This window comes from Tachyglossus aculeatus, chromosome 11, assembly GCF_015852505.1.
Source record: "Tachyglossus aculeatus isolate mTacAcu1 chromosome 11, mTacAcu1.pri, whole genome shotgun sequence".
NCBI lineage: Eukaryota > Metazoa > Chordata > Mammalia > Monotremata > Tachyglossidae > Tachyglossus > Tachyglossus aculeatus.
Window position 1 is genome coordinate 29914354 of NC_052076.1, and position 14539 is coordinate 29928892.

At 55.9% G+C, this 14539-nt stretch overlaps 1 protein-coding gene across 1 annotated transcript in view; it reads left to right on the forward strand.

Annotated features, from left to right (window-relative positions):
- Positions 1–14539, forward strand: part of DLAT (dihydrolipoamide S-acetyltransferase) — an 18119-nt gene continuing 3580 nt past the window's right edge. The window contains exons 1-11 of the mRNA XM_038754289.1: positions 1–258; positions 2312–2413; positions 4666–4790; positions 6069–6222; positions 8299–8425; positions 11399–11586; positions 11975–12128; positions 12341–12408; positions 12902–12994; positions 13246–13353; positions 14172–14287. Of these exons, the coding sequence (XP_038610217.1) occupies positions 1–258; positions 2312–2413; positions 4666–4790; positions 6069–6222; positions 8299–8425; positions 11399–11586; positions 11975–12128; positions 12341–12408; positions 12902–12994; positions 13246–13353; positions 14172–14287 (1493 nt within the window). The remainder of the gene's footprint in view (positions 259–2311; positions 2414–4665; positions 4791–6068; positions 6223–8298; positions 8426–11398; positions 11587–11974; positions 12129–12340; positions 12409–12901; positions 12995–13245; positions 13354–14171; positions 14288–14539) is intronic.

Below are 14539 nucleotides of genomic sequence, written 5' to 3' on the forward strand. Positions count from 1 at the left end.
ATGTGGCGCCTGTGGCTGCGCGCGCGGCGGGCGGGGGCCGCGGGGCTGCGCCCGGCGGGGGGGGGGCCCCGGGGGGGGGGCCCGGGGGGAGGCGCGCTCCCGCGTCCGGCCCGGATGGTCCCCGCGCGCTCCCTGGGGGGCGCGGGCCCGTGGGCGGCGGGGGCCGGGCCCGGACCGAGGACCCGCTCCCCGCTGCTCCGCCCCCCCCCCGCCCCCGCCCCCGCCCCGCGACACTACAGCCTCCCCCCGCACCAGAAGGTGAGGACCCCAAAAATCCCCCGTGGCTTCCAATCAATCATAATAATAATGGTATTTGTCTTTTGGACTGTGAGCCCACTGCTGGGTAGGGACCGTCTCTCTATGTTGCCAACTTGGACTTCCCAAGCGCTTAGTCCAGTGCTCTGCACACTGTAAGTGATCAATAAAGACGATTGAATGAAATGAAGGAATGAATGAATAATGATGATGGTATTTGTTAAGCGCTTACTCTGTGCAAAACACTGTTCCGAGCGCTGGGGAGGTTACAAGGTCATCAGGTGGTCCCACACGAGGCTCACAGGCCTACTCCCCATTTTACAGATGAGGTAACTGAGGCCCAGTGAAGTGACTTGCCCAAAGTCACACAGCTGACAATCGGCCGAGCCTGGATTTGAACCCATGACCTCTGACTCCAAAGCCCGGGCTCTTCTTTCCACTGAGCCAGGCTGCTTCTCTCAATAATAGTGATGGCATTTGTTAAGCGCTTACTATGTGCAGAGCACTGTTCTAAGCGCTGGGGGGGGGATACAAGGTGATCAGGTTGTCCCACAGGGGGCTCACAGTCTTCATCCCCATTTTACAGATGAGGGAACTGAGGCCCAGAGAAGTGAAGTGACTTGCCCAAAGTCACACAGCTGACAATCGGCAGAGCCGGGATTTGAACCCATGACGTCTGACTCCAAAGCCCGGGCTCTTCTTTCCACTGAGCCATGTTGCTTCTCTCAATAATAATGATGGCATTTGTTAAGCGATTGCTATGTGCAAAGCATGGTTCTAAGCGCTGGGGGGGATACAAGGTGATCAGGTGGTCCCTCGTGGGGCTCACAGCCCTAGTCCCCATTTTACAGATGAGGTAATTGAGGCCCAGTGAAGTGACTTGCCCAAAGTCACACAGCTGACAATCGGCAGAGCCGGGATTTGAACCCATAACGTCTGACTCCAAAGCCCGGGCTCTTCTTTCCACTGAGCCATGCTGCTTCTCACAATAATAGTGATGGCATTTGTTAAGCGCTTACTATGTGCAGAGCATTGTTCTAAGCGCTGGGGGGGATACAAGGTGATCAGGTTGTCCCACGTGGGGCTCAAAGTCCTAATCCCCATTTTACAGATGAGTTAACTGAGGCTCAGAGAAGTTAAGTGACATGCCCAAAGTCACACAGCAGACGTGGCAGAGTTGGGATTCGAACCCATGACCTCTGACTCCAAAGCCCGGGCTCTTTCCACTGAGCCACGCTGCTTCCTACACATCAGGCAAAAACTCCTCCCCCTGGGCTTCCAGGCTGTCCATCCATCCCCTGGCCCCCTCCTACCTCCCCTCCCTTCTCTCCTTCTCCAGCCCAGCCCGCACCCTCCACTCCTCTGCCATCACTCACCTCCTACCTGTGCCTCCTTCTCGCCTGGCCCACGTCCTCCCCCTGGCCTGGAATGCCCTCCCTCCCCACATCCACCAAGCTAGCTCTCTTCCTTCCTTCAAGGCCCGACTGAGAGCTCACCTCCTCCAGGAGGCCTTCCCACACTCAGCCCCCTTTTCCCTCTCCTCCCCCCATCCCCCGCCCTACCTCCTTCCCCTCCCCACAGCATCTGTATATATGTTTATACAGATTTATTACTCTCTATTTTACTTATACATACTTACCATTCTATTCATTTTATTAATGATGTGCATTGAGAGCTCACCTCCTCCAGGAGGCCCTCCCAGACTGAGCCCCCTCCTCCCTCTCCCCCTCCTCCCCATCCCCTCCGCCTTACCTCCTTCCCCTCCCTACAGCACCAGTATATACGTTTGTATGTATTTCCTACTCTATTTTATTTGTACATATTTATTCTATTTATTTTATTTTGTTAATGTGTTTTGTTGTCTGTCTCCCCCTTCTAGACTGTGCGCCCGCTGTTGGGTAGGGACCGTCTCTATATGTTGCCAACTTGTACTTCCCAAGCGCTCAGTGCAGTGCTGTGCACACAGGAAGCACTCAATAAATACGATTGAATGAATGAATGAATGGCCCCTGCCTCAGTCTCCCCCCTTCTTCCCTCCCCTCTCTGGCCCTTGCAGGTGCCCCTGCCCTCGCTGTCACCCACCATGCAGGCGGGCACCATCGCCCGCTGGGAGAAGAAGGAAGGGGAGCAGATCCGCGAGGGCGACCTCATTGCCGAGGTGAGGGGCGGCCGGGGGACTCCCCTTCACCAGGGGGATTTGCCTGACCTGTCTATACCCGTCTCCATGTTTTGTTCTGGTGTCTGTGTCCCCCCCCTTCTAAATAATAATAATAATAATGATGGCATTTGTTAAGCGCTTACTATGTGCAAAGCACTGTTCTAAGAGCTGGGGAGATACAAGGTGATCAGGTCCTTTGTGGGGCTCATTTTACAGATGAGGTAACTGAGGCACAGAGAAGTTAAGTGACTTGCCCAAGGTCACATAGCAGATATGTGGCGGAGTTGGGATTTGAACCCGTGACCTTTTACTCCAAAGCCCGGGCTCTTTCCACCGAGCCACGCTGCTTCTAGACAACTGGGAGCCCATTGTTGGGTAGGGACCATCTCTAGATGTTGCCGACTTCCTAAGCGCTTAGTACAGTGCCGTTCACACAGTAAGCGCTCAATTCTAGACCGGGAGCCTGTTGTTGGGTAGGGACCGTCTCTAGATGTTGCCGACTTCCTAAGCGCTTAGTACAGGGCTGTTCACACAGTAAGCACTCAATAAATTCTAGACTGGGAGCCCGTTGTTGGGTAGGGACCGTCTCTAGATGTTGCCGACTTCCTAAGCGCTTAGTACAGGGCTGTTCACACAGTAAGCGCTCAATAAATTCTAGACTGGGAGCCCGTTGTTGGGTAGGGACCGTCTCTAGATGTTGCCGACTTGCACTTCCTAAGTGCTCAGTACAGTGCTCAATAAATTCTAGACTGGAAGCCCGTTGTTGGGTAGGGACCGTCTCTATATGTTGCCAGCTTGGACTTCCCAAGCGCTTAGTCCACTGCTCTGCACACAGTAAGCGCTCAATAAATACGACTGAATGAATGAATGAGTGGGGGGGGGGTCGTGGCCCCCTTAACCCCGCTCGCCACCGCTGCTCTTTATTGCCGTATCGTCCTTTCCAAACGCTTAGCGCAGTGCCCTGCACACAGCAAGCACTCCATTGTTTTGACACCTGTCTACATGTTTTGTTTTGTTGTCTGTCTCCCCCTTCTAGGCTGTGAGCCCGTTGTTGGGTAGGGACCATCTCTATATGTTGCCGACTTGGACTTCCTAAATGCTTAATCCAGTGTGCTGCACACAGTAAGCGCTCAATAAATACGATTGAATGAATGGATAAGAATAATGGTGTTCGTTAAGGGCTTACTATCGGCCGAGCACTGTTCTAAGCGCTGGAGGAGATACAAGGTCACCAGGTTGTCCCACATGGTGGTCACAGTCTTCATCCCCATTTTCCTGATGAGGTCACTGAGGCCCAGAGAAGTGAAGTGACTTACCCAAAGTCCCACAGCCAATAATTGGCGGAGACGGGATTAGAACTCATGACCTGTGACTCCCAAGCCCGGGCTCTTGCCATTAAGGTGAGGTAACTGAGGCCCAGAGAAGTGAAATGACTCGCCCAAAGTCACACAGCAGACAAGTGGCGGAGCCGGGATTAGAACTCACGACCTCTGACTCCCAAGCCCGGGCTCTTGCCATTATGGTGAGGTAACTGAGGCCCAGAGAAGTGAAGTGACTCGCCCAAAGCCACACAGCAGACAAGTGGCGGAGCCGGGATTGGAACTCACGACCTCTGACTCCCAAGCCTGGGATCTTTCCATTAAGATGAGATAACTGAGGCCCAGTGAAGTGACTTGCCCAAAGTCCCACAGCCGACAAGTGGCAGAGCCGAGATTAGAACTCACGACCTCTGACTCCCAAGCCCGGACTCTTTCCATTAAGATGAGATAACTGAGGCCAAGTGAAGTGACTCGCCCAAAGTCCCACAGCTGACAAGTGGCGGAGCCGGGATTAGAACTCACGACCTCTGACTCCCAAACGCGGGCTCTTTCCATTAAGATGAGGTAACTGAGGCCCAGAGAAGTGAAGCGACTCGCCCAAAGTCCCACAGCCGACAAGTGGCGGAGCCAGAATTAGAACTCACAACCTCTGACTCCCAAGTCCGGGCTCTTTCCGTTAAGATGAGGCAACTGAGGCCCAGAGAAGTGAAGCGACTCACCCAAAGTCCCACAGCCGACAATCAATCCATCAGTCGTATTTATTGAGCGCTGTCTGTGTGCAGAGCACTGGACTAAGCGCAAGTGGCGGAGCCGGGATTAGAACCCAGGACCTGTGACTCCCAAGCCTGGGGTCTTGCTGCTGAGCTATGCTGCTTCTCTTGTTCATTCAGATATGAATGAATGAATGAATGAGCGAATGAATGACCTTTCCAGGTGGAGACGGACAAGGCCACCGTGGGGTTTGAGAGCCTGGAGGAGTGTTACCTAGCCAAGATCCTTGTCGCCGAGGGAACCAGGGACGTGCCCATCGGGGCCATCATCTGCATCACCGTGGAAAAGTCAGTTCCCCGGCGACGGGCCCCGGGAGGCAGAGGGACCTAACCTCCCATTCCCGCCTCCGCCACTTGCCAGCTGTGTGACCCTGGGCAAGTCACCTCGCGTCTCTGGACCGCAGTTCCCTCACCTGCAAAATGGGGACGAAGCCTGGGCCCCCATGTGGGACAAGGGACCGGGTCCAACTGTCTCTAGATGTTGCCAATTCGTACTTCCCAAGCGCTTAGTACAGTGCTCTGCACACAGTAAGCGCTCAATAAATACGATTGATGATGATGATGACGGGCCCCGGGAGGCAGAGGGACCTAACCTTCCATTCCCGCCTCCGCCACTTGCCCACTGTGTGACCCTGGGCAAGTCACCTCGCGTCTCTGGACCGCAGTTCCCTCACCTGTAAAATGGGGACGAAGCCTGGGCCCCCATGTGGGACAAGGGACCGGGTCCAACTGTCTCTAGATGTTGCCAATTCGTACTTCCCAAGCGCTTAGTACAGTGCTCTGCACACAGTAAGCGCTCAATAAATACGAATGATGATGATGATGACGGGCCCCGGGAGGCAGAGGGACCTAACCTTCCATTCCCGCCTCCGCCACTTGCCCGCTGTGTGACCCTGGGCAAGTCACCTCGCGTCTCTGGACCGCAGTTCCCTCACCTGCAAAATGGGGACTAAGCCTGGGCCCCCATGTGGGACAGGGGACCGGGTCCAACTGTCTCTAGATGTTGCCAACTTGTACTTCCCAAGCGCTTAGTACAGTGCTCTGCACACAGTAAGCGCTCAGTAAATACGATCGATGATGATGATGATGATGATGATTAGCTTTTATCTACCCAAGTGCCTTGCAAATAGTAGCACCAGAGAAGCAGCGTGGCTCAGTGGAAAGAGCCCGGGCTTTGGAGTCCGAGGTCAGGGGTTCAAATCCCGGCTCCACCAATTGTCAGCTGTGTTGACTTTGGGCGAGTCACTTCGCTTCTCTGGGCCTCAGTTCCCTCATCTGGAAAGGGGGGGATTAAGACTGTGAGCCCCACGTGGGACAACCTGATCACCTTGTATCCCCGCAGTGCTTAGAATAGTAAGCGCTTAACAAATACCAGCATTATTATTATCATTATAGTAAGCGCTTAACAAATTTCAGCCTGATTAGCACGTATCTTCCCCAGTGCTTGGCACGTAGTGAGCGCTTAACAGATACCGTTATCATTATTGCTATTATTCATAAAAGAAGGCGTAGGGTGCCAGTGCCCCAGAGAAGCCCTCTGTGCGGGCTACTTTTTGTGTTCCTCAGGCCCGAGCACATCGAAGCCTTTAAAAACTACACCCTGGATTCGGCGGGGCCCCCGACGGCAGCGGCGGCTCCTCCTGCCCCTCCTCCCCCCCCTGCAGCTGCCCCAGCACCCTCCGCTCAGCCTCCAGGGAGCTCCTACCCCCCTCATTTACAGGTAAGGTCCAGCTGCGGAGCTTCGCCCCCCGAAGCGCTTAGTACAGTGCTCTGCACACGGTAAGCGCTCAATAAATACGATTGATGATGAAGAGTTTACCCTTGGGGCCCAGGGCCGGCACCGTGCCCCGGGACGGGGGTGTCCCCTTTGCGGCGGGGCTGGGGGAGGGATGATCCGGAAGCCGATCCCCCAGACCGGCTGGACCGCCCCGAGGCGGGGGGACCGTTTGAGGAATGGCGCGGGAAAGGAGGAACTCCTGGGATTTCTGTGACCTTGGTTGGCTCCCCCACCCTTTCTCCGTCTTCCTGTGGAATAGCGGCAGTAGCACCTGTTGCTGGGACTCAGCTGGCACCTGTGGGGAGAGGAGGTCGGGGGTCCCGTCCGGTCCTAAAACAGAACGGTCCTTGTTCCCTGGCTGCAGAGCTGGCTTTCAGTGGGGTGGATTCGCCAGTCACTGGTATTTATCGAGCGCTTCCTCTGCGCAGAGCACTGTACTGAGTGCTCGGGAGAGCCCGGTACAACAGAGCTGGCAGATATAGTTCCTGCACACAGCAAGCTCACAGTCCCGAGGGGGAGGCGGAGGTTAATACACATAAATACATTAGGGGTGTGTTGTGGATGTGGAGACTGTGGGGTGTATTTTTATTTCTCTTGTAAAACCATCTTCATCCCCCGAAGGCCTCGACAGGAGAAGACACCGTAAGGGGTGGGTGGGGGTGTTGGGGGGTGGGTGGCGGGCCTTGACTCGTTTAGCTGGGGAGGTGGAAGACCCTCAAGGAAGCCGTGGGCCAGCTCCCAGCTGCTGGCCCGGGAATTCATTCATTCATTCAGTCGAATTTATCGAGTGCTTACTGTGTGCAGAGCACTGTACTAAGCACTTGAAAGTACAATTCAGCAACAGAGACGATCCCTGCCCCACAACAGGCTCACAGTCTAGAAGGGGAGAGACAGACAACAAAACAAGTAGAGCCCCATGACCCAGGCGGAGAGGTCTGCCCTTTGGGGTTCAGTATTCCAGCAGGCCCACTCCCCCACCCCCTTTTTCTTTAACAGTGTCTGTGAAGCGCTTACCGTGTGTCCAACACTGTTCTAAGCGCTCCCTCCGCTCTGCTCTCATGTCAGCCCAGTCAGTAGGCTCCTCCACTGCCGAGGCGTCCCGGTGAGCGGGAGCTGGAGCTTTCCCGATTCCGTCCCGCTCCTCCTGCTGGCTCTCCCGCCTGTCCAGGGATCTGTGACCGCGCCGGATCGGCTCCCAAAGTCCGGCACCAGGCCGGGGTGGGGCTCGCTGTGGCCCAGGGTTCGGGCAGGGGAGCTGATGGACCCGGCCTTGTCTCATCCAGCACCAACCTGGACCCTCCGGGTAGTATCTCTCAGTCAGTAGTATTTATTGAGCGCTTACTGTGTGCAGAGCACTGTACTAAGCGCTGCAGGGAGCACAGTACAAAAGAATCAACAGGCACATTCCCACCCCATAATGAGCTCAGTTTAGAGGTAGTTTAGAGATGTCGACTGTCACGTCGGCCCAGGGTGGAGCGAGCAGGGCGGGCAAGGCCGAGGCGTCCGTGCTGCTTCCCTGGCTTCTCTGGTGGGCTTTAGAGGAGCAACCTGTTGGAGGAAAAGGGGGATGTCTTGCTGGAAATGTTGGGGCCCGAGGCCGCTCCATTCTCAGACAGACTGGGGAAGACCCAGGAGAGGTGGTGGTAGCATTCAGGGCCTGAGGGGAGGCCAAGAGGTGGGTTTGGCCTGATTGGCATGAACAGAATCTTGAAGGCTGTGGGCAGGGTGAAGAACAGTGGTGGTGGTGTTCCCCAAATCCCCCCTGCTGAAGGGCAAGAGGAAACGAGGATGGCGGGCACAGAACAAACAGCAAGAGACACTTTCTCCCACATGAGAGTCCCTGGCGGAGCCCCTACCTCCCCAGGGGTTGCCGGGGAGGTGAGAGGGACAGGCGGGCCTGCCGGAAGGGCGGGCCCGAGACTGGTGCCAACTTGTCCTTCCCAAGCGCTTAGTCCAGTGCTCTGCACACAGTAAGCGCTCAATAAATACGATTGATTGATTGATTGGTGAATTTGGCAGGTCCAGCTCCCGGCCCTGTCCCCCACCATGACCATGGGCACCGTGCAGAGGTGGGAGAAGAAGGTGGGCGAGAAGCTGAGCGAAGGGGACCTGCTGGCCGAGATCGAGACCGACAAGGCCACCATCGGTAAGAGTACACCCTCCCGGATTTGACCCATCATCAATCGTATTTATTGAGCGCTTACTATGTGCAGAGCACTGTACTAAGCGCTTGGGAAGTACAAATTGGCAACATATAAAGACAGTCCCTACCCAGCAGTGGGCTCACAGTCTAAAAGGGGGAGACAGAGAACAAAACCAAACATACTAACAAAATAAAATAGACTAGATATGTACAAGTAAAATAAATAAATAAATAGAGTAATAAATATGTACAAACATATATACATATATACAGGTGCTGTGGGGAAGGGAAGGAGGTAAGATGGGATGGAGAGGGGGACGAGGGGGAGAGGAAGGAAGGGGCTCAGTCTGGGAAGGCGTCCCGAACCCAGGCCCGGAGGACGCGGGCAGCCTTCTGCCGACCTCCTGCTGCTCGAGTCCATTGGGACACTCTTACTAGCCCGGGAGGGAGGGGGAAAGCTCCTATGTTTCCCTGGGCTTTGGCTTCCGTTTTGCTGAGAGGAGGGAAAAACCTCAGGCGATGGGTCAGTCGCCGACGTCTGTTGAACATCTGAGTGCTGGGCACTTGGGAAAGTCCAACCGAAGCCAGGCACCCATTCCCTACCCTCAAGAGAAGCAGTGCGGCCTAGTGGATAGAGCCGGGCTGGGGAGTCGGAAGGACCTGGGTTCTAATCCTGGCTCTGCCAGTAGTCTGCTGCGTGACCTTGGGCGAGTGGTTTCACTTCTCTGTGCCTCAGTGACCCCATCCATTAAATGGAGATTAAGACTGTGAGCCCCGTGTGGGACGGGGACTGTGTCCAACCTGAGTACTTTGTACCTACCCCCGTGCTTAGTGCAGCGCCTGGCACATAGTGAGCGCTTAATGAGTACCACTAATATAAATAAATGTTTAAAGCGCTTACTGTCTGACGGAGGAGACAAGGTAAACAAACCTGATTTACCCCAGAGGGAGTGGGAGGAAGAACAAGATTAGAACGGAAGCAGACATATCAGAAGCAAACATATCTTGTACATATTTACTATTCTGTTTATTCTATCTATTCTATCTAATCATCATCAATCGTATTTATTGAGCGCTTACTGTGTGCAGAGCACTGTACTAAGTGCTAATGATGTACATCTAGCTTTACTTCTATTTATTCTGATGACTTGACACCTGTTTGCTTGTATCAGAAGCAAACATACCTTGTACATATTTACTATTCTATTTATTTTGCTAATGATGTACATCTAGCTTTACTTCTATTTATTCTGATGACTTGACACCTGTCCACATGTTTTGTTGTCTGTCTCCCCCTTCTCGACTGTGAGCCCATTGTTGGGTAGGGACCGTCTCTATATGGTGCCAACTTGGACTTCCCAAGCGCTTAGTACAGGGCTCTGCACACAGTAAGCGCTCAATAAATACGACTGAGTGAATGAAAAGGATGAAATTGCCGAATGAAAAATTGAACAGTCAAATAAGTATACAGACTCACATTAACGAAGCAGCACGGCCTAGTGGATTGAGCCCAGACCTGGGAGCTGGGTGTGCCCGGAGGTCTCATCATCATCATCAATCATATTTATTGAGCGCTTACTGTGTGCAGAGCACTGTACTAAGCGCTTGGGAAGTCCAAATTGGCAACATATAGAGACAGTCCCTACCCAACAGTGGGCTCACATCTTGGCTCTGCCACCTAGCCTGTTGTGTGACATCACCCAAGTTGCTTCACATCTCTGGGCCCCAGTATCCGCAGCTGTAAAATGGGATTCAAAGCTCATTCTCCCTTCCCCATGTGGGTCGGGGACTGTGTCTAGGCTGATTGTCATGTATACATGTACCACAGTGTTTACTCAGTGCTCGGCACACAGTAGGCTCTTAACAAATGCCACGATCACTGTTATTGTTATTATTAGTATCTCAGTGGTAATGATGATGGTTAAAAGAAAAGTGATGAGGACGAGGTGGATTTGTATCGCTCTTCTTTAGAGAGGGCACAGCTGCTGCTATTGCAGCCGACACCAGGGTCAGAAGCTGTGGCAGCCACAATCTGGCCTAGTCATTCAGTCGTATTTATTGAGTGCTTACTGTGTGCAGAGCACTGTACTAAGCGCTTGGGAAGTACAAGTTGGCAACATATAGAGACGGTCCCTACCCAACAGCGGGCTAGTCAGAAGGACCTGGTTTCTAGTTCCGGTTCCACCCCTTGTCTGCTCTTTGACCTTGGACAGGACACATCCCTGTGCCTCAGTTCCTTCATCTGCAAACTGGGGATTAAGACTAGGAGCCCCACGTGGGACATGGACATGCGTCCTGATTAGCTCATATCGACCCCGGCGCTTAGTACAGTGCCTGGCACATGGCAAGCGCTTAACAAATACCATTAAAAAAAAAAAAAAAGACAGCCAGAGGCCACTCCCTGAAACCGTTGAGGTTTGTGATGCTTCAGCCCGGTGCTGGGCTCGATCCAGGACCCTGAACCCGACTGGCGTGGGGGACTGAAGGAAGCCAGGCAGGGGCGAAAGGCCCCTGGGGGGCCCGGGGTATCCGATGGCCGGGGCCGGAGTCCGGGCCCGCCCCCGGCCGGGAAGCTGAAACCCAAGCCCGGTGGCTCTGCCGTGCCTGCCGCACCTGCCGTCTCGGTCGAGGGTCTCGTTGATTGGCTCCGTTGACGGCCCAGCTGCTGAAATTCCTGTCCCTCCCCCCATCTTGTCCACCCTGCCCCGTTCTCTTCATCATCATCATCATCAGTCGTATTTATTGAGTGCTTACTATGTGCAGAGCACTGTGCTAAGCGCTTGGGAAGTACAAATTGGCAACATACAGAGACAGTCCCTACCCAACAGTGGGCTCACAGTCTAAAAGGGGGAGACAGAGAACAAAACCAAACATACTAACAAAATAAAATAAATAGAATAGATATGTACAAATAAAATAAATAGAGTAAAAAATATGTACATACATATATACAGGTTCTCTCTCTTCCCGCTTGAGGTTTTGAGGTTCAGGAGGAAGGTTACCTGGCAAAGATCCTGGTGGCAGAAGGCACAAAGGACGTGCCCCTGGGCACTCCGCTGTGTATCATCGTGGAGAAGGAGGCGGACATTCCTGCATTCGCGGACTACCAGCCGACGGCGGTGGTAGACATGAAACCCCAGCCCGCACCATCCACCCTGGCTTCGGTACAACCCCCCTTGGGCACTTGGGTGGGGCAGGGGTGTGCGTGCAGTCTTTGGCTTCGGGAGGGGTGTCTGAGACCGTAGGTTTGGTCTTGTCCCGCCCAGGGGGCCAATTTGACCCTCTGAGTTCGACCCACGGGGGCTGAGTGGCCTCGGAAAAGATGGGCTTCCTCCCACCCCGGCCCTGCGTCCTCGGGCTCCCGGCCCCTCGGGGCTAGTGCCGAACGAACTGCTTGGCCTGTGGGGCAACAAGAGATCGGCAGGTGGCCGTGGCCGCTGCCAGCACCCGGAGGGGCAATGTGGGCTTTCGACGGGGGTAGACTGGGGCCCGCCGCCATCCGACTGGGCATTTTATCGAGGCCTCCGATTCTCTGCCGGGCCTCCTCTCCAGGCAGCAGCCTTCGCCGCTTCTCCGCAGCCCGCTTCCCCCGCACCCCCGGCTGCCCGCCCCGCTGCCGCTGCTGGCTCAAAGGCGAGGCTCCACGTCAGCCCCCTGGCCAGGAAACTGGCCACCGAGAAGGGCATCGACCTGGCCCAGGTGAAAGGTAAGCGCCTGGACGGCGTGCCCGCTGCCCCTCTACCCAGGGCTGAGCTCCCATGGGAGGGGAGGGACTCTGGCCCCCAGCCAGTGGGAGCAGGGTGGGATGGGGCAGGCCCTTTTTTCCAGGCTGCAGCCGTAGCTGCCCTTCCCCCCCAAAGATGGCATTTCCATCTGGGTGATGCACTGCAAGTGACCCCCTCTCTCCCATGCCGCCAGGGACTGGACCGGATGGCAGGATCACCAAGAAAGACATCGACTCATTCGTGCCTTCCAGGGCCGCCCCCGTGAGTACAGCTAGCTTCTGCGGGCACATGGGGCTGGCGTTTCCACCCTCGTCGTCATCTCAGTGGGGGCGGGGGGCCCCACGGTCTCTCAGGTGGACCTGCCATGCCGAGGGCCCGGGGAACACCTTGGGCTGAGCATGAGGCCACCACAGTCTTCCCAAGAGGCCGGACCAGGGCAGAGCGATGGAAGATGGGGGTGGAGATAGCACCAGAGCTGGGGATTGAAAGTCCAGACCTTGGATTGAAAACGATGGCGTCTCCTCCCGGGCGAAGGCCGGGAAGTGGGATGCACTGGATCGGGACACAGTGGAAACTCTTAACGGAGTGTGTATTCCCGATCCAGGGGACCCCGCTACCCTGGACTGTGAGTTGGGGGCGGGGACCGCCTGGTGAGAGTCCGTGAGTGGGCACACTGGCCGACCGGGTGGCCGGCCAGCAGCTCACCCCTTTCCCTGCCACCCGGGTCACGGCTTCCTTCCCTCCCTCGGCGCAGGCTCCGGCCGCGGCGGTGCCCAGCCTGACTCCCGAGGTGGCGGCCGCGCCCGCCGGCGTCTTCACCGACATCCCAGTCAGCAACATTCGCCGAGTAAGGGCCGTCACTGCCTGGTGGGGTCGAGGAGCCGTGGATGGGGTGGAGGCGGGGAGGGGAGGGACTGGATTAGGGCAGGCCTGGCCAGAGGCTCACGGGCCGGGCCGGGGTAGGGGGCGAGGGGAGCCCCTCCTCTCCTGCATTGCCATCGGGCACTCGGGCCCCCCGATCTGGGAGGCGGGATGGGGGGATGTGGGTCCCGGGGTCCCTGCCCGAGGGTCAGACGGGTTCCCGGGCTCTGGCGGCAGGTGATCGCTCAGCGGCTGATGCAGTCCAAGCAGACCATCCCTCACTACTACCTCTCCGTGGACGTGAACATGGGAGAAGTTTTGCTGGTCCGGAAGGAGCTCAACAAGGTGACGGGGGTCGGCGCTGTTGGGTGGGCGGAGCGGGTTCTCTACTTGCCGGGCCCTGCCGGCCACATTCGAAGGGCAGGAGCTCTCGGGCGCTGCCATCAGCGAGCACAGTGAGAGCAGTCAGCGTATTTATTTATTTACTTTTTTTTGGCGTTTAGGTGCTTACAATGTGCCAGGCGCTGTTCTGAGCGCTGGGGTAGATAGAGAGAAATCAGGTTGGGGCCAGTCCACGCCCCACGTGGGGCTCACCGTCTTAATTCCCATTTTGCAGATGAGGGAACTGAGGCCCAGAGCAGTGACTTGTCCAAGGTCACAGAGCAGACTAGTGGTGAAGCCGGAATTGGAACCTAGGTCCTTTTGACCCCCAGGACCATGCTTTCTCTACCAGGCCAAGCTGCCTCCCTTACTGAGCTCATACCGTGTAAAAAACACTGTACTGACCACCCAGAAGAGGACAGCGCAGTAGCTGATCCTTGCCCCCAATCTCTCCTCCATTGCTCTAACCCCGAGCTGGGGGATAGATTGTGTCCGTCCCCTCCTCCTCTCTGACCCGGGCCCAGCCTGAGCCTCCCCGAGCTCTGTTCCTGGCGGGAGAAGCGACTCCAACGTGAATTTGAGCTGGAGCTTGGAAAGGAATCGTCCATGAATGGGCTGGGTGAGGGCAGGGGTGGACTTCCTGATAGAGTTGGGGGTCTCGGGGTCTCCACCTCCCTGTGGGTGTCCCTGCTTTGCTTCCCAGTTAGTTCAGGGATTGAGGGGCTTCAAGGCTGTGGGGGAGGTTGAAGCAGCTAATGACACGCATGCCTGTGTCTCTCCAGATGCTGGCGGGGAGCAGTAAGATTTCGGTCAACGACTTCATCATCAAGGCCTCAGCCCTGGCCTGCCTGAAGGTGCCCGAAGCAAATTCCTCTTGGCTGGACACCGTCATCCGGCAGTAAGTGCCGACCCCCGAGGGGAGCCCTGGCACAGGGCACTGCCACAGAGCTGTGGCACAAGGTCCCCTGCCAAGCAGGAGCCCTCCCTCTCCCTGGGGGTGCAGATGGAGTCTGACTGGGGGGCGGACGGGGAACATTCTCAGAGGGAAATAGAGAGAGAGAGGCTGAGACCGCAAGTGTGTGTGTGGACAATAATAACGATGGTATTTGCTAAGCGCTTACTATGTGCCAAGCACTTTTCTAAGCTCTGG